The 27,044-nt window shown below is 45.2% G+C and overlaps 1 protein-coding gene and 1 non-coding gene across 5 annotated transcripts in view; both read left to right on the top strand.

The window, feature by feature from the left end:
* Window positions 1–27,044, top strand: part of INF2 (inverted formin 2) — a 96,481-nt gene that overhangs the window by 47,194 nt on the left and 22,243 nt on the right. For all 4 annotated transcript variants that reach the window (XM_043984536.1, XM_043984538.1, XM_043984537.1 and 1 more), the window contains 9 exons: window positions 502–901; window positions 5,155–5,270; window positions 5,739–5,898; window positions 7,721–7,754; window positions 11,998–12,139; window positions 14,216–14,357; window positions 20,223–21,077; window positions 25,404–25,549; window positions 25,774–25,835. In XM_043984536.1, the coding sequence (XP_043840471.1) occupies window positions 511–901; window positions 5,155–5,270; window positions 5,739–5,898; window positions 7,721–7,754; window positions 11,998–12,139; window positions 14,216–14,357; window positions 20,223–21,077; window positions 25,404–25,549; window positions 25,774–25,835 (2,048 nt within the window). In that variant the 5' untranslated portion in view covers window positions 502–510. The remainder of the gene's footprint in view (window positions 1–501; window positions 902–5,154; window positions 5,271–5,738; window positions 5,899–7,720; window positions 7,755–11,997; window positions 12,140–14,215; window positions 14,358–20,222; window positions 21,078–25,403; window positions 25,550–25,773; window positions 25,836–27,044) is intronic.
* LOC122745158 lies at window positions 10,060–10,183 on the top strand. The gene has a single exon (XR_006355434.1). It is a non-coding gene; the product is annotated as a U6atac minor spliceosomal RNA (small nuclear RNA).

Genomic DNA, 27,044 nt, shown 5'->3' with positions numbered 1-27,044 from the left:
GGACCTGGAGTCAGGAATCCCTGAATTTAAGGCTTCAGCCATTTATTAGCTGTGTATGGTCAAGTCACTTAACCTTTGGCTGCCTCAGTTGGCTCAACTGTAAAATGGAGATAATAATGGCACCAGACTGGTTGTTATGAGTCTCAAATAAGCACTTAGCACAGTGCCTGGCAAATAGCAGGTGCTTAATAAATGCTCATTTTCTTTTTTTCCCCCCTCCTTCCATATCTGGACCTCAGTTTCTCCATCTGTAAAATCAAGAGTTTGAACTAAATGATCTCTAAGGACCCATCCTGTGATGAAAATCTGTTATTCACAGGTGTCAAGTGACTTGCCCACAATGACTCTGCAAAGTTAGTGGTAGAAGCTGGGACTAGAATCCAGGTCTCTTATTTCCCAGGATGTAGACTGATTCTTTTTTCCTACCTGTTGACTTCTGACCCAGGGACCTACACTGTGCTAATATATCTGGTTTTTCTCTTGTTTCCCTCCTTTACCCAGGTTGGCAAGATGTCAGGGAAGGAGGGTGTGCAGAAGAAATGGGCTGCCCTGAAGGAAAAGCTGGGGCCCCAGGAAGGGGACCCCACAGAAGCCAACTTGGAGAATGCCGAGCCTGAGCTATGCATCCGCCTGCTGCAGATGCCCTCTGTGGTCAACTACTCCGGGCTGCGCAAGCGACTGGAGAGCAGCGATGATGGCTGGCTGGTGCAGTTCCTGGAGCAGAGCGGCCTTGACCTGCTGCTGGAGGCCCTGGCCCGGCTCTCGGGCCGGGGTGTGGCAAGAATCGCTGATGCCCTGCTGCAGCTCACATGCATCAGCTGTGTACGGGCTATCATGAATGCCCACCAGGGAATTGAGTACATCCTGAGCAACCAGGGCTATGTGTGCAAGCTCTCGGAGGGTAAGGGCTGGCTGCTACCACTGGAAGGCTGGTCAGGGAGAGAGGGGAAAAGAGCATGGTGGGAACTGGGTAATCAGCTCCAAATGTGGCTAAGCATGGTGGGGGAAGAGTATAGTGGTAGTGAAAAAAAGGGCTGTTTTATCATTGACATCTCCAGTGTCAGGGGTTCTGGGTTCAAATTCTCACTCTGCCACTAACTGGATATGTGACCGTGGGCAAAATGCCTGATCTATCCAGGCCTCAGTTTCCTACCCTATAACATGGGAATCATAACTATGAACCTCACACAAGAGTTACTGGTGTTTTTTTCCTTTTATTTATTTATTTATTTATTTATTTATTTATTTATTTATTTATTTATTTATTTATTTTTGCAGGGCAATGAATGTTAAGTGACTTGCCCAGGGTCACACAGCTAGTAAGTGTCCAGTGTCTAAGGCTGGATTTGAACTCAGGTCCTCCTGAATCCAGGGCCAGTGCTTTATCCACTGCACCACTTAGCTGCCCTCTCTCACAAGGGTTACTGTAAAGAAACTCCTTTAGGAATGAAGGTTGGTTTTTTTTGGTGAGGCAACTGGGGTTAAGTGACTTGCCCAGGGTCACACAACTAGTAAGTGTCAAGGGTCTGAGACCAGATTTGAACTCAGGTACTCCTGAATCCAGGGCCAGTACTCTATCTACTGTGTCACCTAGCTGCCCCAAGAAACTCCTTTAGGAAACTTAGGACCCTGTATAAATGAGAGTTACTTGTGTTTCACCTTCCTCTTCAGTATAATGAAGGCTCAAGACTTGACCTCTTGAAGTGCCTTCCTGCTCAAAGTGTTATCCTATTCTGTACCCAGGCTGTCCCATTCTAAGTATCTGGGCTCAGACTCCAGTATTGTCCAGAGTCCCTAAAATTCTGGACAGCTCTAAATCTAAGGTAAACCTGAGAGCTGCTGCCCAAGAGGGAATGGACTCTCTTGGGACATGGAGAGTCTACCATCATTGATGGAATGAAAGGGAGAGCTGATGGAGAACCTTACTCGGGTCCAAGTGAGACTAGAAGCTCCATTCAAATGATGAGGATCTGTGAATCTGGGGGAGATGGAGGAACTGGTCCCTGCCCTCACAGAGCTGATAGTCTAGTGGGGCAGAATAGGAAATAAACCTAGTAATCACAGAAGCAGAGACCATCAGGGCTTGAAGGGAACAGAGATAGGATCAAGCTCATGCCACTAATTTTACAGAAGGAGAAACTGAGTCTGAAAGAAGTAAAGTGACTCACCCAAATCAAGTGGTAGGACAAGCTAAGAAATCTAGATCTCCTGATTCCATATAGAGCCCCTTCCACCATCCTCCACTGCCAATCCAGCTATACCAGCCATTCTCCATTAAAGTTAGAGCCAGGGTCGTGTGGGCTTAGGGTGGAGAGCACCTCCAGCTAGGGGAAATCAGGGAAGGCTTCCTGGAGAAAGTGGCACTTGAACCAGGCCAGAAAGAACTCGTGGGAATTTGACAGGTGAAGTCAGGCAAAGGATTCTGTAGAAGGGGCACTCCAGGGAAAGGGAATGAGTGATACCAGTGAAGACCTGGAGACTGGGGGGAAAGGGAATGTGTTCAAGAACTGACAAGTCAGCCAATTTAACTGGGCTAGAGGGCACATATAGAATAGAGCAGGATCATAGGATTTTTGAATTGGGAGAGACTTCGACAATCTGCTAGCAAACCCCTTTTATGTTACAGATGAAGAAGCCGGAGAGAGTTAGCGTCTTGCCCAGTGCCACGCAGATAGAAATATCAGCATTCACACCAAGGACCTCTTGGTTTGGGACCTTGTCACAAAGGGCATCAAATGCTAAACCAAGGAGTTTGGACTTCAGTCAGTAGCAATAGGGAGCCAAGGAAAGCTTTTGAGAGTGATCAGAACTGGGCTTTTGATGGGCAGGCAGTCCTTCAAATAGGCCACAGTTTGTCAACACCAGCACCTTTCTAGATGGTGCTGCCATCACAGAGTTATTACAGTAACAAATGGATGGTCACAGAGAGTACAGAGCCAAGGGCTCTGGTTAGAAGGTTCCTCTGGCCTTCTGTTGAAATTGCTCTGTTTTCTCTGAAGTTAAGTCCAGCCGTGTCGGATCTGGAAGGAATAATGACAGTAGCCAGCATTTATCTAGGGGATGTAGGGTTTACCAATTGCTTCACAGTTTTACACTTTTTCCTCCCAAGAATGTAAATATTTGGAAAGCAGGCCCTGGGTTGTATAATAATACTTTTTTTTTGGTTGTATAATAATAATTAATAACAATGTAACATTTAGATAGCCCTTTAAGTTGTGCAAAACACTTGCCTCATCTTATCCTTGCAACAATCCTGGGAGGGAGGTGCTATTATCATTTCCATGTTTCAAATGAGGAAACTAAGGCAAACAGAAGTGAAATGACTTGCATAGGGACACACAACTAAATAAGTCTGAGGCCAGACTTGAACTCAGGTGTGTGCCAATTCCAAGGCCTGGTGGTGGTAGTGGTGGTGGTGATGATGATAGCTAACTGTGTGCCGGGCACTGTGCTAAATGCTTTACAATTATTATCTATTCGGCCCTCACAGTAAATCTAGGAGGAAGGTGCTATTATTATCTCCATTTTACAGTTTAGGAAACTGAGAGGTTAAGTGACTTACCCAGGGACACACAGTTCAAAACTCAGGGCTTCCTGACTCCAGACCCAGCACATGCCATCTAACTGCCTCTGAGGAAAGGAAGAATCTTAGGGCATATAATATAGCATATTAGTCAGAAGAAGAAAGAAAACCCCAGTAGAACGTAAATTTCAGACCTTAGGAATCATTCAATCCAACTCCCATCCTTTCACAAATAGGAGAACCCAGACGCAGGGAGGCTTCTCAGTCATTGGGCTCCTGTCAATTTTCACATCCAGATCAGAGGTGTTGGAGTCTTGGTATAATCTTGGTCCCTAGCAGAGTTTAGGGGGAGGGGGAATGGCCCTGAGAGAAGGGGGGCCTCTACTCTGGATGGCCTCTCCCCAAGGCCCTGAATGCTCTGAGTAGTTGGAAGATCTCTAGCAAGCACCCCGAGTACCCGTGGGTGTAGCTTGGCTCACTTAGCTTCTATTCAGGACTTATTCTTTCCACCTAAGTGCTTCGGAAAGCAGGTCGGGGAGGGGGGGGAAAACCCCACCTACATTTGAAGTGCCTGGAACTGATGGATTTGGGGGAAGACAAAGCCGGGTATCCAGCCTGCGTCTATCAAAATAACAGTTGGTGCCGAGTTTAAAAAAAAAAAAACCCAGACACAGTTACATGTGCCAGCAGGAAGAGAAGAATTCTCAGAAAAATCCTTAGAGTGGGCTGAGTGTTGTCAGCCAGGGAAGCCGGAGCTAACGGACAGAGGGTGAAGGTGCTAGGTCCTGAGCCTTCTGGGAGTCCCCAGCATTCCTTCTTCCCCATGACTTCTGGAGCCAGAGCCAAGCCAAGGTTTTACCAGGACAGTCTATGGGATGACTGGGGTTTAAAGCCCTGGACCAATAAGACTGCTTATGCCAGGAGAGGGCAAACTGCTTTCTTGAGAAGAAACACAGAACAGACAGACCTGAAGATCCATTCCACCCTTGTCCAGGCTTCCAGTTCTAACCCCTGCAGTGAGAACAGATCCTGCTGTGGGAGAGGAGCCTAGGCCCTGCCCTCAAGGAGCTCAGAGTTCTAAAGAGACAGGAAGAGCAGACCTCCTCCCTCCCACCCCCCATCCTCAGAGAACTTGGGATCTAGGGAGAGCAAACACAGAAGACAATTAAACAGCAATGCAAAGTATCATGTGGCTTGTATGGTGAACCAGGGCAAATCACTACTCTTTTCTTAGTGGTTTCCCATATTTTTTGTGTGTGTGAGGCAATTGGGGTTAAATGACTTGCCCAGGGTCACACAGCTAGTAAGTGTCGAGTGTCTGAGGCCAGATTTGAACTCAGGTCCTCCTGAATCCAGGGCCGGTGCTCTATCCACTGCACCACCTAGCTGCCCCTGGTTCCCCATATATTAAATGAGGGTTTGGACTCACTGATCTCTAAGGGTCCTTCCAACCTTGGCCTTCTGAGGTTCTTGAGGGGTTTAAACTGTCGGTGCTATAGAGGTTCAAGTCAGGCAGAGCTCACTGTTGACCAGGGTGGCCAAGGAAGCTTTCCTTGATCAGAGGGACAGTGAGTATGGCATTTGGGGAAGAAAGAATACCATTGACATTCTCATCTCCATTCTCTCTGCAGCCCTGGACACATCCAATGTGATGGTCAAAAAACAAGTGTTTGAGCTGTTAGCTGCCCTCTCTATCTACTCCCCCGAAGGCCACAAGCAAACTCTGGATGCCCTGGACCACTATAAGGTAAAATTGAGACAAAGTGCTGAGAGGGAGCCTGGGAATCACACCAGCGCACACATAGGAACTGAGAGGCCTGGAATTCTGTGCTAACAAGAGAGACCCCAGGCACACACAAACGTCACACCACTGCTGGCCAGCGTTATTGTGCAGAGCCCAGGATGAGGTAGAAAGAGGAAGCCACAGCCCTTTCCGTGGAGAATCCCCACTCTGAGGAGGAGAGGCAGAACTCTGTCCTAGTATGAGAGGGAGACATAGCTCTGTCCTAGTCTAAGGGGGGTGGGGGGTGGAGATGGAATGGACATAAGTTAAGATTCCCTAACAATGTCTGTAGAGACTTCCTGGTCAGATGCTATGTCACTCCACGCAGCCATAGCCAGTAGGACTCTCTTGGCATGGGAGGGAATGGGACCCAGCCGAGGGTTCTGACCTCCCTCTCTGATCTCCCTCGTGTCTGTATCCTGTACACCTTAGGTGGTCAAGAACCAGCAGTACCGCTTCAGTGTGATCATGAACGAGCTCTCCAGCACAGACAATGTCCCCTATATCATCACTCTGCTGAGCATCATCAACGCCATCATCCTGGGCACGGAGGAGCTCAGGGCCCGAACACAGATCCGGAACGAGTTCATCGGTAACCAGCCCTGCCCCTTCCCCTCCCTTCCTGAGGAAGCAGCCAAAGCCAGGAAGGAAACCTTAGGCATTTACCCGATGATAAAAACAACTTGCCCCATTTCTGTAACCCCAAAGGTCCACAATGCACTTGTCCAGGCTCACATGGCTAGTAAATGCCTGAGCTTGGACTTGGAGTCGGCTCTTTAAATCCTAAGGCCATTGCTTTTTATTTTTTAAATTTATTTATTTTTTAAATCTATGGAATAAAGCAAGCATTTCTATAACATAGTACAATTTAAAAAAAGATGATTGCACATGAAACTGCAAATCTGCTATGCACAACTTGCTATTCCTTTCCTTTCTTTTTTTTTTTTTTTTTTTTTGGTGAAGCAATTGGGGTTAAGTGACTTGCCCAAGGTCACACAGCTAGTAAGCGTTAAGTGTCTGAGGCTGGATTTGAACTCAGGTCCTCCTGACTCCAGGGCTGGTGCTCTATCCACTGCACCACCTAGCTGCCCCTTGCTATTCCTTTCAAACAGACAACAAAATTATGGTGCACATTTTTTTCCCTCCCCCCCACCCCCCACCCCCCATTGGACATAAACACACACACACACACACACCCATTCTATCCATATTTCTATTTATCAGTTCTTTCTCTGGATGCTCTAGGGTCTTCCTTCATATGTCCAATAGACAATGAAGCAATATCGATACTAACCCTAAATGCACCCAAGACAATAGCATCCACATTTGTAAAAGAATTACAGATGGAGATAGCAGCGCTATAATAGTAGAAGACCATTGCTTTTTAGTAACGGATGTTATTTAACTTCTTTCCCTTGGACTATTCCTTCCTGGTTATCTTTGTATTTGCTGCCCTGGGCACCCTCTGCTGGCATCCTCACCTATCCCAGAATCCCCTCTTTCACCTAGCCCTCGTCCAGCAGATAAGCCCTGAATTCCTAAAACAAACTTTTATAAGTGTTATGTATGTTCTTAGGTGAGCTTTGAATGCCAGGGCTCTGCCTTCCTATGGTAGGCACACTTTGCCATCCAGAGAAGCCTTGTCACCTTTCAAAGCAAACTCCACTGCTGACTCCAACTAAGCCTCCCTGGCTCAGTCCACATAAGGAAACTCCACCGTTTAGGCATCTTTAGAATTTCCTTAGAGGTGGCAAACCTTCCTCCTCCCTTTGGAGCAGAGGGTAGAAGCAGGGTATTGGCCCCCAGCTGTTGAGAAAGTATCTTGGAGTAAAGAGAGACAGCCAGTCTGAATTATTTGGGGTTTATAGACACCCCCACATCCCCCCAGGGACTCACCAATAAGAAGTGATGGGATGGGGAGGGCAGGAGTTTGAAAGGGTAAGGGCAAAGTATGTGCCCCCTAAGGCAAGTCAGCTCCTGAGAAGGTGGGTTGTGGGGATTGTGACTTAGAGGGAGCTACCTAAGGTAGTGGGGTTTTTTTTGGTTTTGGTTTTGGTTTTTGGTTTGCAATTTTAATAGTTACCTGGTACAGGGGAAAGACTAGACCCCACCCCCATGCCAGGGGTCAGGGTTCAGGAGACTAGACTCAGCTCTAGTCTTTGACCTTAAGTTGCTGCAGTTCCTTTCCCTCAATGAGAATCCATTTTCCTCATCTGTCAAACCCAGAATAACAGTCCTTTCCTCACCTCTTCCCCTCCACCTCTCACAGCAATTAAATAAAGATAGAGTAGTGTTCGTCTATTGGTGTTGCTCTGCACCAAGGCAAGATAATGTACTCCTTGTTAACCAGTGATAGTCACTGACCTATCTGAGGTAACAAGTTCAATAATTGCTTTTGGTTTGATTTTTCCCAGGTCTCCAGTTGCTGGATATTTTAACCAAACTAAGGTAAGGTTCCTGTTTTCCCCATCCCTCACCCCTCTTCTTAACCCCAGCCCAATTCACTTTAAGATTTAAGTATGTGGCCCCAAACCCCCTCCAAGTTTCCTTCCTGCCCCACCTCCTTCTCCCCCACCCCTTCTAAAACAGCTGCGGGTATAAGACTTCTCTGGGTACCCTGAGGACAGTCTTTGGACTGTGCTTCCTTGCCTCTCCAGCAGGGGGCATCCTGACACTCAGCCTTGTATCCCACCAGGAGTCAGCAATAATGGGATCATAGATTTAGAACTGAAATACAAAGAAAGGGATCTTAGAGATCAAATGCAACACCCTCATTTTATAGGTGAGGAAAGTGAGAACTGGAGAAGGAAGTGACTTGCCTGAGGTCATACACATGCTAATAAGGAGCAGAATCTGGATTTGAACCCAGGTCCTCAGACTAAAACCCAGAAGTCTTTTCTACTATACTATATTATCTCTGGGTATCATCATTCAAAACACTCCTTGCTATTAGGAAGTATTTTTTTTTAAAGTTGTACATATGTAGTCATGTAAAACATTTCCATATTAAGCTGTGAAAGAAAACACAAAAAACTTAAGAAAAAGAAACTAAAAAAATTATGCTTCAATCTGTATTAAGACACCATCAATTCTTTCTCTGGAGATGGATTGCATTTTTCATAAGTCCTTCAGAGTTGTCTTGGATCATTATATTGCTGAGAATAGATAAGTCATTCACTTTGTATCAGCTCATGTAAGTCTAGAAAGTATTTTCTTCATTATAACTGGAATACCTTAATCAGGGATATGCTGGTAAATGTTTAACAACCGGCTCTCCAACAACTGTTTCATTCATTCATTCATTTACTTATTTATTTATTCATTCATTTATTCATTCATTCATTGAGGCAATTGGAGTTAAGTGACTTGCCCAGGGTCACACAGCTAGTAAGTGTCAAGTGTCTGAGGCTGGATTTGAACTCAGGTCTTCCTGAATCCAGGGCCAGTGCTTTATCTACTGCGCCACCTAGCCGCCCCTTCTACAACACACTTTTTTTGTTGTTTTTGCTCCATCACACTTTTAATCTTAATTTTTTTGTTTTTAGTGAGGCAATTGGGGTTAAGTGACTTGCCCAGGGTCACACAGCTAGTAAGTGTCAAGTGTCTGAGGCCAAATTTGAACTCAGGTACTCCTGAATCCAAGGCCAGTGCTTTATCCACTGTGCCACCTAGCTGCCCACTTTTAATCTTAATCTGCATTATTACTATTTTCTCCATCACTTAAGTTAGACAGTCAACAAAACAACAACTATGAAAATAGCTAACATTTATATAGCACTTAGCGTGTGCCAGGCACTGTGCTAACTAAGCACTTAACAAATATCATCTCATTTGATCCTCAGAACCACCCCATGAGGTAGGTGCTATTATTACCCACATTTTATAGTTGAGGAAATTGAGGTGCAAAAAACAATAAAAATGACTTGCATAAAGTCACATGGCTGGTAAGCCTCTGCGGCCACATTCGAACTCAGGTTTTGGGCCCAGGGCTTTATTCACTGGGCCGCCTAGCTGCCTTGAGCAACAAAACCATCATCTGGAGCATTTGCCGATTTCCAAGGTGCAGGTGTTCACACTGAAAATGTAAGCGGTAAGAGCTGGTAGGAGTCACTTCCAGCACCCCCTGTTTGTGCTGTAACTCAAGCCCACCTTTCTTTGTTCAACTCACTGGCGCAGGGAGTAGAACAGTAAATGTCATCTCAGAATGAAATCCTTATGAATATTCCCTCCAGCTCAGTAAGTTCACAACCCATCCATGCCTGTCCATCTTCTGCCAGTACCCTTAGTGATGAATCAATCTCAATATCATGGCAGTGCCGGCTTCCCAGCTGAATTGAGCTATTGTTTGAATTAGTCATACAGTCTTAGATCACCTAATTATAGGGTCCCTCTCACTTGGCTTCATTGGAATGGAATCAGACTCTTTTGGAAGAGCCTTCAGAGGTTTCTCTGACACCTCATGAATCCCCTTTACCTTCAAGCAAGGGTGTGCTGGTAAATATTTAACAACCCAGCTCTGGAGGTGGGGGGAGGCAGGGAGGATGTACTTATGACACACTTTTCAAGCTTAATCTGTATTAGTAACAATTTATTCATCACTTTCTTATGTCTAGAAAGCAACAAAACAATCAAACCCCAATTTGTAGCATTTGCCCATTTCCAGGGTGCAATAAATGCTTAAACTGAAAATTTAACAGTTGGCACTCTAAGACCCTTTGGAACTGGCTCCAGCACACACACTGCTGCCTATACAGTAATGTGTGATGGGAGAGAAAGTTAGTACTCTTTGAGAAGGACAGAAGAGGTACTGGTGACCTTTAGATCATATACAGATAGAACTGTGCCACTTATTCAGCAGCATTTAACCGTGTTTTCCTAGGCAGCTAGGTGGCACAGTGGATAAAGCACTGGCCCTGGATTCAGGAGGGACCTAAGTTCAAAACCAGCCTCAGACACTTGACACTTACTAGCTGGGTGACCCTGGGAAAGTCACTTAACCCTCATTGCCCTGCAAAAAAACCCAAAACAAAACAAATGTCATGTCAAACTGTTAAGCTTGTAGTCCATTAAAATACCCAGATCTTTTTTTCGTACAAATAGTTGTCTAGCCGGGCTTCCTCCATCCTATTATTAGCACTGTTTTGCTTTTCTTTTTAATCCAGGCGTAGGAATTTAAGTTTTTCCTTATTAAATGTAATTTTATTAGATTATAGATTTGGGGTTAGATGCTATTATGCAACATGTTAGAAATCTCTCCCTGCTTTGTATCATCTGAAAATGCCATAGAACTGGGATACTGAAAACAGCATCAAATAGCACAGAGCCAAGGGACTCTGTTGACGGCCTGACTGACCTCTTTCCAGTCGGATCATTAAGCATAATTTTTTGGCTCTTGTTGATCAACCAGGTTCAAATCCACATGACTATATTATCATCTAGTTGATCACTGCATTTTGTCCCCAAGGATGAGAGACTTTGGCAAATGCTTTGCCAAGATCCAGATATTCTATGCGTAGAGTGTTCCCTGGTATAGCAGTCTAGTAACCAAGTCAGAAAAGGCAATGAGGTTACTCTTGTTGTTGTTGTTGTGGGGTTTTTTTGGTGAGGTAATTGGGGTTAAGTGACTTGCCCAGGGTCACACAGCTACTAAGTGTTAAGTGTCTGAGGCCGGATTTGAACTCAGGTACTCCTGAATCCAGGGCCAGTGCTCTATCCACTGCGCCACCTAGTTGCCCCCGAGGTTACTCTTATATGGCTTGTGTTTGATAACTCCATGTAGGCTTTTAGTGATTGATGTTTAAGGAATTGTGTTTGAAAAGGACAGGAGTCCAACCCAAAACAATCCCAGAGACCAGTTGACCTTTCTTGAGCATCTACTATGTGCCCTGCTCTATGCAAAGCCATAGGCAAGGGGAAGAGACTGGGAGAGACAGGTTTAACCTCTGCTTGGAAATAGGACAGGGATACAATTCAATTCAATAAACATTTATTTAGCACTTCCTCTTCCACATACAGCCCTGGGGATTCACAAGATAGGAATGTGCAATCTCAGGCCATGGAGAGAATGCATACAAAAGGCCACACAAATGTCCTGTGACCCTCATAGGAGCAAGACATCAAACCTGGATTTTTGTGGGCTTTAGGGCTCAGCCCCCAGGTGGCCTTGTTTGCCCCATCTCCTGAACTCCTTTATATGAGAACTGATTGTTCTCAGTGCCTGCTGAATGCCTAGGCAACAATAAATTGTCAGCAGGATGTCCTGTGATACTCCCAACCTAGACCAGCCCAGGAGAGGCCTGGGCTTTTTCTTTTTTTTTTTTTTTTAATTTTTTTAAATTTTTAGTGAGGCAGTTGGGGTTAAGTGACTTGCCCAGGGTCACACAGCCAGTAAGTGTTAAGTGTCTGAGGCCGGATTTGAACTCAGGTCCTCCTGACTCCAGGGCCGGTGCTTTATCCACTGCTCCACCTAGCTGCCCCTGGGCTTTTTCTTACTCCTTTGTGATGCATGTGTGGAACTAATGATACCAGGGACCTTCTTGATTGCTGGGGAGGAACTTATTGTTCAGTGTAGTGGTAGCTCCAACATCTTGTCTCTGGGTGGATGGGTTAGAGGTGGGCAGCAGAGATCTCTCCCTTTCCTACTGCCCTCCCCCCCTCTCAGTTCTACTTCCCGCTCTTCATCCTGCTGCAGAGACATTGAAGATGGGGACCTCCTGATCCAGTGTGAGGCCTTTGAGGAAGCCAAATCTGAGGATGATGAGGAACTGCTCAGAATCTTTGATGGGATTGACATGAGCAATCACCAGGAGGTCTTCTCTACCCTGTTTAATAAGGTCAGGGGAAATCTAAGGGAAGAAGGGAAGGAGGTAACCTTTGCTCTACATAATGAGATACAGTTAAAGATAAAGGGGAATTGGCGTAGGGAAAGGGGAAGAAGCACTTCACGTAGAGTTAGAGGTTCAGTCATTTTTCAGTCCTGGCTGATTCTTCACCACCCTATTTGGAGTTTTCTTGGCAAAGATACTGGAGTGGTTTGCTATTTCCTTCTCATTTTATAAATGAGGAAACCTAGGCAAACATGGTTAAGTGACTTGCTCAGGGTCACACAACTAAATGCTTTTTTTTTTGGTGGGGCAATGAGGGGTAAGTGACTTGCCCAGGGTCACACAACTAAATGCTTTTTTTTTTTTTGGTGGGGCAATGAGGGTTAAGTGACTTGCCCAGGGTCATACAGCTAGTGTCAAGTGTCTGAGGCCAGATTTGAACTCAGGTACTCCTGAATCCAGGGCCAGTGCTCTATCCACTGCACCACCTGTCTGCCCTCAGGGTCACACAACTAGTAAGTGTCAGAAGCCATATTTGAACTCACAAAGATGAGTCTTCCTGACTTCAGACTTGGCCTGTCTATCGTGTCACCTAGCTGCTCCAGAGTTAGAGGACTAGTATTCAAATCCAAACTCTGATGTTGGTATGACTTTGGGCAAGTCAGTCACCCTGAGCTTCAGTAACCTCATTTATAAAACCAGAAGTGGGGGGAGAAGGGAAGAGAAGACGGGATAAAATAGTCTCTAAGGTTCCTTTTAGCTCTAAATCTTGATGACTTACTAGGTAATGGCCTTTGGGTGAGATGGTGGTGAAATGTGGAAAAAGGCTAAATTAGTGCAAATTTAGTTACTAGAATAAGTGAAATGATATCCCCAATGCTTTCTGCTTTGGTCAGATCATATCTGGGGAATGGGCAAAATGTGGTTACCATTAACCACTTCTGCTTACCACATTTTTTTTTTTTATTTAGTGAGGCAATTGGGGTTAGTTAAGTGACTTGCCCAGGGTCACACAGCTAGTAAGTGTCTGAGGCTGGATTTGAACTCAGGTACTCCTGACTCCAGGGCCGGTGCTCTATCCACTGCGCCACCTAGCCGCCCCCTGGTTACTACATTTTAAGAAAACCTTGGACAAACTCGAAAGTGTCCTAGAGGAGAATGATCAACATGGGAAAAGAAATAAATACTAGAACATAAGAGGCTCAGCTAGAGATGTTGAGCCTGGAAAAGAAAGCTTTTGGGAGATAAAAGATTTACTGAAGGAATCTCAGAGCATAGGCTGGATGTCAAGGCTGAAGGAGGGCCTCAAACATTGTTTAACCCAAAAAGCTCATTTCATGCATGAAGGAACCTGAGCCTAGAGAGGGAAAGGGACTTGGATAAGGTTACATAGTTTGTTAGTGACAAGTCTGGGAACCAAATTCAACTCGCCTCTGTCCTAGTACAGCAAGTATTCTTCTGAACAACATTGTTAGCCACAATTAATCAATAAGCATTTAATAAACACATACTATGCACCAGGCTCTGTGTTAAGTACCAGGAATGCAAAGAAAGGCCTTCCAATCTGAAGGGCTGACATTTGGAAGAAAGAGCAGAATACTTTTACTCAGCCTTAGAGGGCAGACCTAGGAGTGATGCAGGGAAATTAAAAGGGACAAATTTAAGCTCAATATGAAGGAAAAAGTTTTTTCTAACATTTATAGATGCTTAAAAATAAAATGGATTGTTTAGTGAGATAAGAAGTTCCCTGTCATGGTCATTGTTTAAGCAGAGATGAGGTGATCTTGTCAGGAATTACAGAGGAGATTCCTGGTCTTTGGGGAGAGGTTGGATAAGAGACCTTTGAGGTCCCTTTGAGCTCTGAGATTCTAGGATTCTGTGGCTTTGGCCAGGCCTTGAGTTGGGGAGACTCTGAGGCAAAGGTAGAACACAGAAATCTGAAACCCTGAACCTTTAACCCTTGGGCATGGCCTAAGGAAGGAGCCTGGCTGGCCTCGGGCTGGAGCAGAGGTCTCCTTCCTTCCTCACGAATCAGGAGGAGGGCTGGGGATGATTCTAACCATAGGGCCTTCTCTTGGCTTCCAGGTGAGCTGCTCCCCCATCTCAGTCCAACTCCTCTCTGTCCTGCAAGGTCTCCTCTACCTGGAGCCCACCCACCACTCGAGCTTGCTGCTGTGGGAAGCCCTGGAAATCCTTGTGAATCGAGCTGTGCTCTTAGCCAGTGATGGTAAGAACTGATCCCAGGTTACCCCCTCTACCCTCCAAATTCTACCTCAGACAGCACTGTTCAAAGTGGCCTCATAGACTGCCGGCCTGCTCTGAACCTTGCCTAGCCCTCTTCCCACTCAAATCCTTCCTGCTTTAACCCTGTTTCAGAAGGGATCTGACTATTTCAGGTCCACTGAAGTGTAAAAGGCCAGCTATGTGATGTTTATACTAGGAAATTTCCCTGAAAGGCACAGGTTGAGAGGGCAATTCTGAACCCAGAGGAAAAATGACTTCCAAGGTCATTCCCAACTCCTGAGCTTCTATGATTCTTTAAAGGAGGTGCTAATGGCTGCCTGTCATTGACCTTTCCAGGTAAGTGGGAGGAAAATCTTTGACCTCTCCGTTGACCCTTGTATCACACTACATGGGCTGCCTAGTACTTACACTGGACATAACCCAGCTGGTAAATCCCCTCGTGGCCCTCATTTTCTCCATGACCCCGGCCAACCACTGCCCTCCTGGTATTCAGACAATAAAAATAATGTCAATAATAACTCACATACATATAGTTTAAGGGTTAGAAAGGGCTTTCTTCATGACTCTATGAGTTTTATAATTCGTTTTATAATTTATTATATTGTGATTTGTATTCATTTTATAATTGAAGAAAAAGATGATAAATGATGATGATTGTCGGGGTGACTTGCCCCAAATCCTAAGGTTGGTAAGTGGCAGAACTGAGACTCAAACACAAGGGTTTTCCCAATTCTAAACCCTCTCCTGACCCTATTGTACCCTGTTATGCCCTTCCAGGTTGGATGTTCTTTGTCTGCTCTGACTGCCTGTAAAGCCAGCATTTTATCCCAGTATTCACTCCTTCTTAGCATCCCAGAGCATTCCACCAGCCCCCCATCTCCCCCTTGAAGTTCATTTGGGGCACACAGTATAATGTTTCTGAGAGGAAAAGGAAAGCTCTCAGGAGAGACTGAGGGAACGGGGGTGAAATAAACCAATTTCTTTTTGTTTTGTGTTTTATGGAATCTTTTTTTTTTTTTTTTGAGGCAATTGGGGCTAAGTGCCCAGGGTCACACAGCTAGTAAGTGTCAAGTGTCTGAGGCTGGATTTGAACTCAGGTCCTCCTGACTCCAGGGCTGGTACTCTATCCACTGCACGACCTAGCTGCCCCTAATAAACTGATTTCTAAGGTCCCATCTACACTGAATCTCATTCTGGATCTAAGGAAAGGGAGAAGAGATCTCAGGCCTAATCCTTTCCTACTGCTATCCCCACTTCCCACCCTTGATTCCCAAATTGGGAAAAGTCCCCAAGGTTACTCAGGGCATCTGGTCCAACCCAGACCTGAAGAGGAATCCTATTTTCAGCATTCCCTACAATTGATCTTCCAGCAGGACACTGGTGAGGTAACCCGTTCTCCTTTGGAGGGAGGATGGCTCTAATAGTTACTTTGTACTTAGACGGATCTAACATCTGGGGTTTTTTTGGTTTGGGTTTTTTTCTGTGAGGCAATTGGGGTTAAGTGACTTGCCCAGGGTCACACAGCTAGTAAGTGTTAAGTGTCTGAGGCTGGATTTGAACTCAGGTACTCCTGACTCCAGAGCTGGTACTCTATCCACTGCGCCACCTAGCTGCCCCTAACATCTGTTTTTCTGCACCTTCCAGTCGCTTCTGCTTCCTTGGGTCAAGCAAAACATGTCCAATTCTCCTTCTACATAGTGGTTGGAGGCAGTGATTGTGGCCTGTCCCCCTAAACATCCACAATGTCTTCAGCTGCCCGTCATGGCATATTCCCCAGTCATCTCATCTTCCAGGTTACCTTCCTTGGGGCAGAGGAGGATGTGGCACAGGAGAGGAGAGGAGAGGACAGGAGAGGAGAGGAGAGGAGAGAAGAGAGAGAGAGAGAGAGAGAGAGAGAGAGAGAGAGAGAGAGAGAGAGAGAGAGAGAGAGAGAGAGAAGCGGGGGAGGGAGATTGATTGTCATGGCTTACTCTTCTTGATCCCATTTGGGGTTTTCTTGGCAAAGATACTGGAGTGTTCTTGCCATTTCTTTCTCCAGTTTTACAGATAAGGAAATTGAGGCAAACAATTAAGTGACTTGCCCAGAGTCACATAGCTAGTAAGAGGCTGGATTTGAACTCAGGTCCTCTTGACTCTAGGCCAGTATGTTATCCACTGTACCACCTAGCTGAACATAGTTCTTACCAGAGCTAGAGGACAGCAGAATAATCACTCTTCTATATTCGGGACATGCTGCCTCGATTAATACATGGTATACTTAACAATGAGATACTGTTGACTATAGAGTTTATGGTCCACTAAAACCTCCAGCTCTTTTACACATGTTCTGCTCTTTGTGCTTCCTCCACACTGCACTTATGGAGTTGGCTTTTTGGACTGAGACAAAAACTTTATATTTATATTTATCAGAGCTATTTAAAACAAGGAAAACATGATCCTTGCCTTCTCAAAGTTAAGGTCACTGGGGGAGTAATGAGACTAACTCTTGGAATGTGGTATGATTAGGGAATATTTACCAAGCTCCCTTGCCCTTGCTAATCTGCCTCATTGCCATCTTGGACTCTCCACAGACATTAACTGGCTCCGGAATAAAGGAGCTGTCAGAGTGCATGGATATATATGCATTCACACTGTTAGAACTCAAAAGAGACTTTAGGGTTCAAGTCCCTCATTTGAAAAATGAGAAAACCAAGGCCTTGAGAGAACAATTAATTTGCTAAAAGTCATAGACAGTAAGTGACAGAGTTCTTGCTCCATCTATCTCATGGTTCACTTGGGACCTAGAGATTGGAGTCACAGAGTTTTGGGGGTTTTTTTTGTTTGTTTGTTTGTTTGTGAGGCAATTGGGGTTAAGTGACTTGCCCAGGGTCACACAGCTAGTAAGTGTCAAGTGTCTGAGGCCAGGTTTGAACTCAGGTCCTCCTGGCTCCAGGGCCGGTGCTCTATCGTCCTTTTCACTGTGCCACCTAGCTGCCCCCATAGAGTTTTTTAGAGTCTAAAGGAAGCTCATCCAGTTCATGTTCCCTATTGTATAGGAAGGGAAACTGAGAGTCAGAGAGACAAGACTTGTCCACAGTCACCTTGCTAGTAAATGGGGGAGCCAGGACTCCAAGCCAGATCTCCTAATTCTCAGATTCAGAACTTCAGCTTACGAGGGTCATGAACCATCCTGTGTTATTCCTGCTAGAGTCCAGCCTTTAAATAAGCCCTTGAGGAGAGGCTGGGGGCAGAAAACCAGGTGAAGGACATCCCTTCCAGAAGCCCTAGACTCCCATCAGTAGTCCTAGATGCTTCTGCCATCCACAGATTTCTGTAAAATCTTCCTGACCCACATGATGATCTTAATTTGGGGGAATCAATCCCCTAGATTCCATCACTGCCTGGTGAGGCAGGGTGTCCCTTTGTTCTGTTCTCTCCAGGATTTAGTGGATGAGTCTGTCTTAAAATAACAAGATTTAGAGCTGGAAAAGGCCAAGATCTTAAAGACAAGGCCCATAGAAAAATGTGAGGATAAGCAAACACTGTAGGAGTGGAAGTCAGAACCGGTGGATAACAACATAAAGTTTTACAGGTTCTTAGATATCACCTGGTCCAACTTGTCTCACTTTATAAAAGGGAATGGACTTTCCTGAGGTCACAGGCCAGCCCTTTGGAGCCAAGTGCCCATCCTAGAACATTCCATTCCAGTGACTCAGGCCCCTGAAATCAAGAGCCTTAAGGACCTCCCAGCTAGGGAGAATCATGGGTCAGAGGGCAAGTAAACCCTCTGCTATGGAGCTCCCTGCTGACAGGCTGGGGGAGCCCTGGCAATGTACAGGCAGGACACACAGTCGGGATCATCAGATTTTAGAGCTAGAAGACCCCCTTAGAGGTCTTTTTTAAAAGTTACATTTATTTCAGTTAACAAGCCTTTATTTTCTACAGGAGAAAGAAAAAGAACAAACCCTTTACGTAGTCAAGCAAAACAAATTCCTGTGTTGGCTACATCTGAAAATGTATGTCTTATACTGTGTTGTCTTCTTCTTCTTCTTTCTTCTTCTTCTTCTTTTTTGGTGGGACATTTGGGGTTAAGTGACTTGCCCAGGGTCACACGGCTAGAAAGTGTCACGTGTCTGAGGTCAGATTTGAACTCAGGTCCTCCTGAATCCAGGGCTGTTGCTTTATCCACTGTGCCACATAGCTGCCCCTCTCATACTATGTCCCAAAAAGGTCACCCATCTCCCAGGAGGTGGGCAGCTCCCCATTATCTGTCTGGGATAATTGTGCTTGATCATTGCATTGATCAGTATTCTTGAGTCTTTACTTTGCTCTGCATTAGTTCAGATAAGTCTCATCCAGTTCCTCTAAAACAGTCACCTTTGTTATATGAAATGAGATGATATTTGCAAAGTATTTAGCACAGTGCCTGCCACACAGTAGGTACTTAATAAATGCTTGTTGTTCTTCCTCTCTTGACCCTTCTTATGGTGCAATCATTTTCTAAGACATCCATATCTCTAATTGATGATAGCCCCTTAGTTTCCAGTTCTTTTCCATCACACAGAACTACTACAAATATTTTTGTACCTTGTTTGTCCTTTTCCTCTTTCTTGACCCACTGTCTTACAGAAGAAATTGAGGCCTAAATAGGGAGAAGGAACATGCCTAAGGCCAAAAGCATAGCAAGTGATCAAGTTGGGATTCAAACCCCTTCTGGGTAATGATTCCCATATTCCCACTGTGCCACACTGATTCTATTAGTGTTCACTTTGATTTCCCTTAATTCCATCCTCTGTATGGATTTAGAGACTTTGATCATAGCCTTGCCTCAGTTTAGGATGGCGGGAGAGGTGTGGTGTTTTTTTTTTCCAGTGAAATCCCATTCTTCCACTTTTGAGCTGCTAAAAACCTCTTCTACTCAGCCTTTCTGCCCATTTCTAGTCTCCCACTTCATTTAAAAAGAATCAGAGAGGGGACAGCTAGGTGGCGTAGTGGATAAAGCACTGGCCTTAGATTCAGGAGGATCTGAGTTCAAATCTGGTCTCAGATACTTGACACTTACTAGCTGTGTGACCCTGGGCAAGTCACTCTTTTGCCCTACCAAAAAAAAAAAAAAGAATCAGAATCTCAGATTTGGGGGGGGGGGACTTCAAAAATTTCTACTCTTACCTATCCAACCCTACCCAACCAGCCCAAGAGCCTCCTCTACAGCCTCCCTGCCAGGGTCACCCAGCTCCTGTTAGTGAATTCTCCATCAATGGAGAGGTACGCTATCTCCCAGGCTGGATAGCTCTAATTGGTTAGGAAGTCTTAGAAAATTTTATTCCATCAAAGTTCAATTTCGCCCACTAGTTCTGACCTCTGGGACAAGTAGAATAAATCTAATTCCACTTATATGTCAGCCCTTCCATACTTAAAGACAGTAATTGGGAGTGAGAGAGGGAAGGGTTTTAAAACATAGTTTAGTGGAAAGAGTATTGAATTTGAAGTATGAAGATCTGGGTTCAAAACCCAACACTGCCACTTCCTTAACTATATGACCTTGGACAAATTATTTCACTCTGTCCTTCATTTCTTCAAATGTAAAATGGGGGGTGGGGTGGGGAAGGAGTCAAGGCTGTTGGATCAAATACTCTCTTATGATCCTCGGTGTCCACACCTTTGCTTTTCTAGGCTCAGTAGACTTCAGAACTTTGATCTATCCCTCTTTGATTTCCTGTTTGCAAAAGGGCACTATTTGCTCTCTCCAGTCCAGCTTTTGGGAGGATTGTCCATCTTTTCTGGGGCTTGTTGCTCTTATCCTCTCCCTCCCCCCTCCTCCCATCATACTTTCTCCTTAACTTCCTTCCTCTTTGTCCCTTCTCTGCAGTCCAGGAGAGCAGCATCGAAGAAATAGTGGAGAGACTCCTGTCCATGAAGGTGCGGCCTCAGCAGAGCCCCAAGAGCAGTGGCCTGGCCAAGACAGCCCACAAGTGTATCCAAACCAGCCTGGATACAGTGGAACTATCACCAAAGGGGAGCCCCAAGGGGAATGCCTCCAGGCCAGCATCACCTAATGACAGTACAGAGACTGTTAAAGCCATCCAACTGGCAGCAGCCTCTGCCATCCCTGGGCAAGCCCCAGCTGCAGCCCCCCTCCCTGTCCCACCTCCTCCTCCCCCTTTGCCCAGCTTTTCATGGGCCCCCCCTCCAGCTACTCCTATGTGTAGTAAAGCCTATGTCCCTCCACCTGCTCCTCCTCCTCCCCCTCCTCCCCCTCCTCCCCCTCCTCCCCCTCTGCCAGGCATGACACAGACTTCCTCTACTCCTCCTCCCCCTCCCCCTCTGCCTGGCCTGAGCGGCATCCCTCCCCCTCCCCCTCTGCCTGGCCTGAGCGGCATCCCTCCCCCTCCCCCTCTGCCTGGCCTGAGCGGTATCCCTCCCCCTCCCCCTCTGCCTGGCCTGGGTGGCATCCCTCCCCCTCCCCCTCTGCCTGGCCTGGGTGGCATCCCTCCCCCTCCCCCTCTGCCTGGCCTGGGTGGCATCCCTCCCCCTCCCCCTCTGACTGGCCTGGGTGGCATCCCTCCCCCTCCCCCTCCAATGAATGGCATTGAAGAAATAATAGTTGCCCAGGTGGACCATGGTCTGGGTTTTGCAAGAGTTCCAAGCCACAGGAAAGTGAACCCTCCTACTCTGAGGATGAAAAAGCTGAACTGGCAGAAACTCCCATCCAATGTGGTAAGAGGTATGTCTAGTATCAGGGCATCTTCCTCGACAGCTGGGGAGTAGTTGGTAGAAGAGCAAGTTATAAGAGAAATTAGATGTTGCAAAGATGCACTGTGGCCTATTGTAAAGAATAGCAGATTTGGGGTCAGAGGGTCTGGACAACATCTCTCTCTGCCCTGGGCCTCAATTTCCCCATTTTAGGTCTATTCTGACTCAAGTCCTCTATACCTATGACTCTGCCAGAGTCATAGACCTTAGTCAGGGAGGAAGGAAACTACCCAGGTCCATCACATCTACAGGTTTTCTCCCTTTTTCCTCCGAATGATTTGATCTCTTCCCAACCAGTTCCCCTTCTTTTGCCCCACCTCTACCCTCCTCCCAACATCCTCAGTCTCACTGTTGTCTTCACACCAACTTCTGGGAGGCAGATCAGGACATCTTTCCTGCCACGTCTCTGCAAAGCTGCCCCAGGCTGAGTCCCTGGTTTACATCACTCTCCCCTAGGAAGGCTTTACCCCATTGTCCCGCCCCCCCCCCCAAAAGAAATAGCAAATTTTTTTTTTAAGTGCGGCAATTGGGGTTAAGTGACTTGCCCAGGGTCACACAGCTAGTAAGTGTTAAGTGTCTGAGGCCGGATTTGAGCTCAGGTCCTCCTGACTCCAGGGCCGGTACTCTATCCACTGCGCCACCTAGCTGCCCCTAGCAAAATATTTTTTAAAAAAAGATTCATAGATCCCTTGGTTTAGCAAATGGCTTCATGAATTATCTGTGGTTGAAAAAAAAATTCCTCCTCTCAAGCCAACCCTTGGGGATAGACCTTTCTGTCCTAAGGCTGGTTTGGGGGCAATAGTCTCACAATATGTCACCAAACTACCTGTTCATAGTAGTCTGGAGTGGTAATGGGCACAGTGGATGGGATGCTGGATTTGGAATCAAGAATGGCTGGCTCCAGATCCCACTCTGTACAGTTACTAGCTGTGTAACTGTGGACAAGACTATATCTAATGAGCAAGAGAACAGTGACATTAGGGAAGATGAATGTCGATTCTCTGCAAAACTGGAAGGCTGGAGGGCCAGAGAAAAAGCTAGAATTAAAAGCTCCTCAGTGGCCCATGAATTACTTGTGAAGAACTTGACCACCTTCCACTGAGGAAGTCCATGACATGAATGGTGCACAAATTATTACTGTTGTCATGGTGACCATTAGCTGATGTTTACACAGCACCTTAAGGTGCAAAAGTTGGCAGAGATGTAAACATTCTCATCAGAGCCTCACAACAATCCTGTGGGATAAATACTACAGGTTTTATTGTCCTTAGAGATCAGGAAATAAAAACTGAAGAAAGAGAAAGTGATTTGCTCCCACTCACACAGCTAGTAATTGCAAGGGGCCAGATTTTCCAGATTTCCTGACTCTACATCCTGTTCTCAATCCACAGTAAAATTGTCCAACAAGAGATGGGGAAAGTATACTAACTAAAAACTCATGTAAAATTAAAGAAACTCAAAGCTCATTGTTCTGAAGAAGCTATAGAAAGCTCCAAAAAGGAGGAAAAAGGCAAAAAGCCTTTAGAAATACTTTTTGGACCCATAGACATCACTCGACCAAATAATAATAAAGGCTGATAACAGGTATCTGCCACTGAATTTGTCGAATGTAACTGAAAGTGGTTTGTTTCAAGATGGCACCTGTAACATAGTTAAGATCCGAGGATAGAATCAAAAGGCCCTCCGCAGGTGACACCTGCAAGAACTCAGCCAATGATATATTGACAAATGACTGAATCATGTGAATTCGTTTGTGGAAATGGAAGGGTTTATGATGGCAATTTGGAACCGGCTCATTGCCATTAGAAGTTACAGAAGGTTTACACTCTTGGGAGTCTGCTGTACTTAGTGATCAATGTCAGTCATGCAAAGAATTTGTAGAAACTGCATCACATCTATGATAGGAGTAGTATTTCCTAGGACTCTGACTCGTAGGCTAGGCTAGCTTTTCCTGAGGTCCTACCCTGTGCCAGTTAGGTTAGTTGTTGTTGTTTCCTTCATTGGTTATTAAAACTTTCTGTGAGATTGGATTGACTACAGGGACTGGCTTAGGTGGTTGCCATGGCTTCCTGGCCTCAGTGGTTCACATCGACTTCCTGAGCTCATCTAGAAGTCCTTTGCCTTCCACCATAGGATTTTCACCTTTTTGTTCTTTTTTTTTTTTTTAAAGCTTTTTCTGCACATTCCAAGGCAGGCCTGAAACTCCTCGACTTTCTTGGCCCCTTAACCTACTTGCTTGGTATCCTGGGTTTAAAAATATTCAGTCCAATTCCCCAGTAACCTTTTCTGCTTCCCCAACACTTCCATAATAACCGGAGTCCTTCATCTGGCATCTTGTCCATCTTTCAATTGAAAACCCATTTCCACATATTCCAAGACACAATTGTGTATTTTCTAGGGTTTACTGACAAGAGAAAAGGGATTTAGCAATAACACAGCAGAGGAATGTCATTAGAAGTGGGAATTAAAGAAAACCATAAACTTCCCAACTCTCCGAGGAGGGGCAGAGATATCTGTAGGACAGACTTAAAAGTTTAATCTGCATTATTAATCTTTTCTCTATCATTTTCTTAAGTCTATACAGTCCATAAAACAGTAAAGCAAGCCTTGATTTGTAGAGTTTGTAAATTTCCAAGTCATAAATGCTCACTGGACATTTAACAGCTCTCAGGGCATCTAGGTGGTACAGTGGATAGAGCACCAGCCCTGGATTCAGAAGGACCTGAGTTCTAATCTGGCCTCAGACACTTGACACTTAGTAGCTGTGTGACCCTGGGCAAGTCACTTAACCCACATTGCCCCGGAAAAAAAAAATTAATAGCTCTCCCAGTTAGTTCAAGCTGGCTCCAGCATACCCCTGGTCCCCTCTCACTTGAGGTCTTCAAATAGAGTCTAGATGCCCACTTGTTAGGTATATTATTAGGGTCCTTTGAAATTTTTGAGTTGGACAAGATAGTCACTTATGACTCTTATCTCTGAAATTCTATGGTCCACATATCATTCCCATTAATGTTAGGTAAGGATGATTTTTCTTTCATTTCATCAGATGTTTTATTCAAAACTTTGTGGTTTGGGTTTTTTTGGTTGTTGTTTTCTGCAGGGCAGTGAGGGTTAAGTGACTTGCCCAGGGTCACACAGCTAGTGTCAAATGTCTGAAGCTGGATTTTAATTTAGGTCCTTCTGAATCCAGGGCCTGTGCTTTATCCACTGTGCCACCTAGCTGTCCCCTTATTCAAAACTTAATAAAGCCTTTCCTACCCCCCCCATTCCAGCATTTACTCTCTTTATTTTCTATTTATTCTGTATATAACTTATTTTGTATATATTTGTTTGCATGTTGTCTCCCCATTAGATTGTAAGCTCCTTGAGGACAAGGACTGTCTTTAGCCTCTTTTTGTATCCCCAGCACTTAGCACAGTGCCTGAAACATAGGCACCTAATAAATGTTTGTGGATTGATTTATTGATTGAATATTGAGCAGCGGTACAACCACCTATATATATATTTTTTTGTGAGGCAGTTGGGGTTAAGTGACTTGCCCAGGGTCACACGGCTAGTAAGTGTCAAGTGTCTGAGGCCGTATTTGAACTCAGGTACTCCTGACTCCAGGGCCGGTGCTCTATCCACTGCGCCACCTAGGTGCCCCTTCCCCTATTTTTTTTTTTTAGTGAGGCAATTGGGGTTAAGTGACTTGCCCAGGGTCACACAGCTAGTTAAGTATTAAGTGTCTGAGGCCGGATTTGAACTCAGGTACTCCTGACTCCAGGGCCGGTACTCTATCCACTGCGCCATCTAGCTGCCCCCTCCCCTATATATATATATATATATATTTTTTTTTTTTTGCGGGGCAATGAGGGTTAAGTGACTTGCCCAGGGTCACACAGCTAGTAAGTGTCAAGTGTCTGAGGTCGGATTTGAACTCAGGTACTCCTGAATCCAGGGCCGGTGCTTTATCCACTGTGCCACCTAGCTGCCCCCTCCCCTATATTTTTTAATAGTGATTGAGAATTAAACTAATTTCAGAGAATATAATTTTTTTTTCTTTTTCCTCATCAACCCACCCTCCCACCCTTCTTGTGCCCCACAAGTAGAAGTGCTTCCTTATAACAAATAAGCATAGTCAGACAAAACATACCCATACACTTGCCATGCCAGAGAATGGATTCATGCATCTATTCCATCACTTTTTTGTCAATGGGGTGGAAGGTATCATGCTCCATGTCCCCACCTGCTCCCCTCCCTCCCCCCGACCACTACCCTTGTGAGCTGACAGTCTGCTTCCTCTTACATCTTTCAGACAGTCACTCAATGTGGGCATCAGTGAGTAGCCTGAGCAGCGAAGGCATGGAGCCCGATTACACCAGCATTGAACAGCTCTTCTGTTTTCCAACCACAAAGCCCAAGGAGAAGGAGGCAGCCCCAGCCAAGAAGGAACCCAAAGAGGTAGGCTGGCTGGGGGCAGCTTTCCATTGGGAAAGCACCTCAGAGTTTCCAGGGTGCTTTCTTTTAAATAGCTTTGTAGGTTGAGCAAAATTATTATTCCCATTTTACAGATGAGAAAATTGAGGTTCAGAATAGGAAAGGGACTTTGCCTATGATCATGCAGCCCAGGGCTGCTTCTCATGTGGCTCCTCCTTTTGGGGTTGGGCTTTGTTTTCTTTTCCCAGATTACGTTTCTTGATGCCAAGAAAAGTCTCAATCTGAACATTTTTCTGAAGCAATTCAAATGGTAAGTGTTGGAGTCAGAAGGGCAGGCCAATTTTTGTACTGTCACAGTGCCTGGAACACCACCATTAGCCTTCAATCTCCTTTTCCCTTCAAGAACTTTATGTCTTCCAGAGACTCTTATTAAAATACTATTCTGAAACAGGGATCCCTCCTACAGAATCCCTGACGAGTGCTTCGGTTTGTGATAGACTCCTTTTAAGGTGCAGGCATGTTTGTGGCCAGTGGGGAAGGGCCTACTAGATAAGGTGACATTTAGGGGGTAGGGTGAGAGGAAGAAAAAGGAGCAAGAAAATAGGAATGAGAATTTGAAGGACCCCAAAGGGAAACTCCTAGAGGGAGATAGGAGGTTAGATGATATTTCAGTGGCTAGAACAATGAACTTGGGGTTGAGAAGACTTACTAGCTGTGTTACCTTGGGCAAGTCACTTGACATCTATCTGCCTCAGTTTCTTCGACTATAAAATGAGGGGCATAGTCTCTTCCAACTCTGAATCTATGATCATGTGAGCTTTGGATCTTTCTTAGAGACCAGATCTAAGGAAGAGGAAATGGAAAATGTAGATGAGTTTTGAGTAGAGGAGAAGAGAGAGTTCACAGCAGATGGCCTCAGTTTTCTCTGTTAAGTATGAAGAAAGGACATCTGTTGAGAGAGGAAAGAGACAATTCTGCAGCTTCCTCTAGTCGCATACAATTTTTTTAAAAAATCTAATATATTTTTTCCAATTAACAAAAAAAACTATTTTCTCTTCCCTTGTCTCCCCCCCCAATAAAAAATGAAAAGCAAAATGCTTAGAACAAATATACATAGTCAAGCAAAACAAATTCTCACATTTAGCTGTATCCACAAAATGTATTTCTCAGTCTATGAATAGCATGTTTCATCATGAGTCCTTTGGAATCTGATTGGTTATTGTAGAGATCAGAGTTTTTAAGACTTTCAGTCTTCTTGTTATTCTTCAAATTGTTCCCATGGTTCTACTCACTGCATTTAGTAAGTCTTCCCAAGTTTCTCTGAAACTATTACCTTCATTATTTCTTTTTTTTGTTTGTTTGTTTGGTTTTTTTTTTTTTTTAGTGAGGCAATTGGGGTTAAGTGACTTGCCCAGGGTCACACAGCTAGTAAGTGTTAAGTGTCTGAGGCCGGATTTGAACTCAGGTACTCCTGACTCCAAGGCCAGTGCTCTATCCACTGCGCCATCTAGCTGCCCCC

The sequence above is a fragment of the Dromiciops gliroides genome, chromosome 2 (assembly GCF_019393635.1).
Source record: "Dromiciops gliroides isolate mDroGli1 chromosome 2, mDroGli1.pri, whole genome shotgun sequence".
NCBI lineage: Eukaryota > Metazoa > Chordata > Mammalia > Microbiotheria > Microbiotheriidae > Dromiciops > Dromiciops gliroides.
The sequence above is the reverse complement of the archived record's forward strand: the minus strand, read 5'-3'. Positions and strand labels throughout refer to the sequence as shown.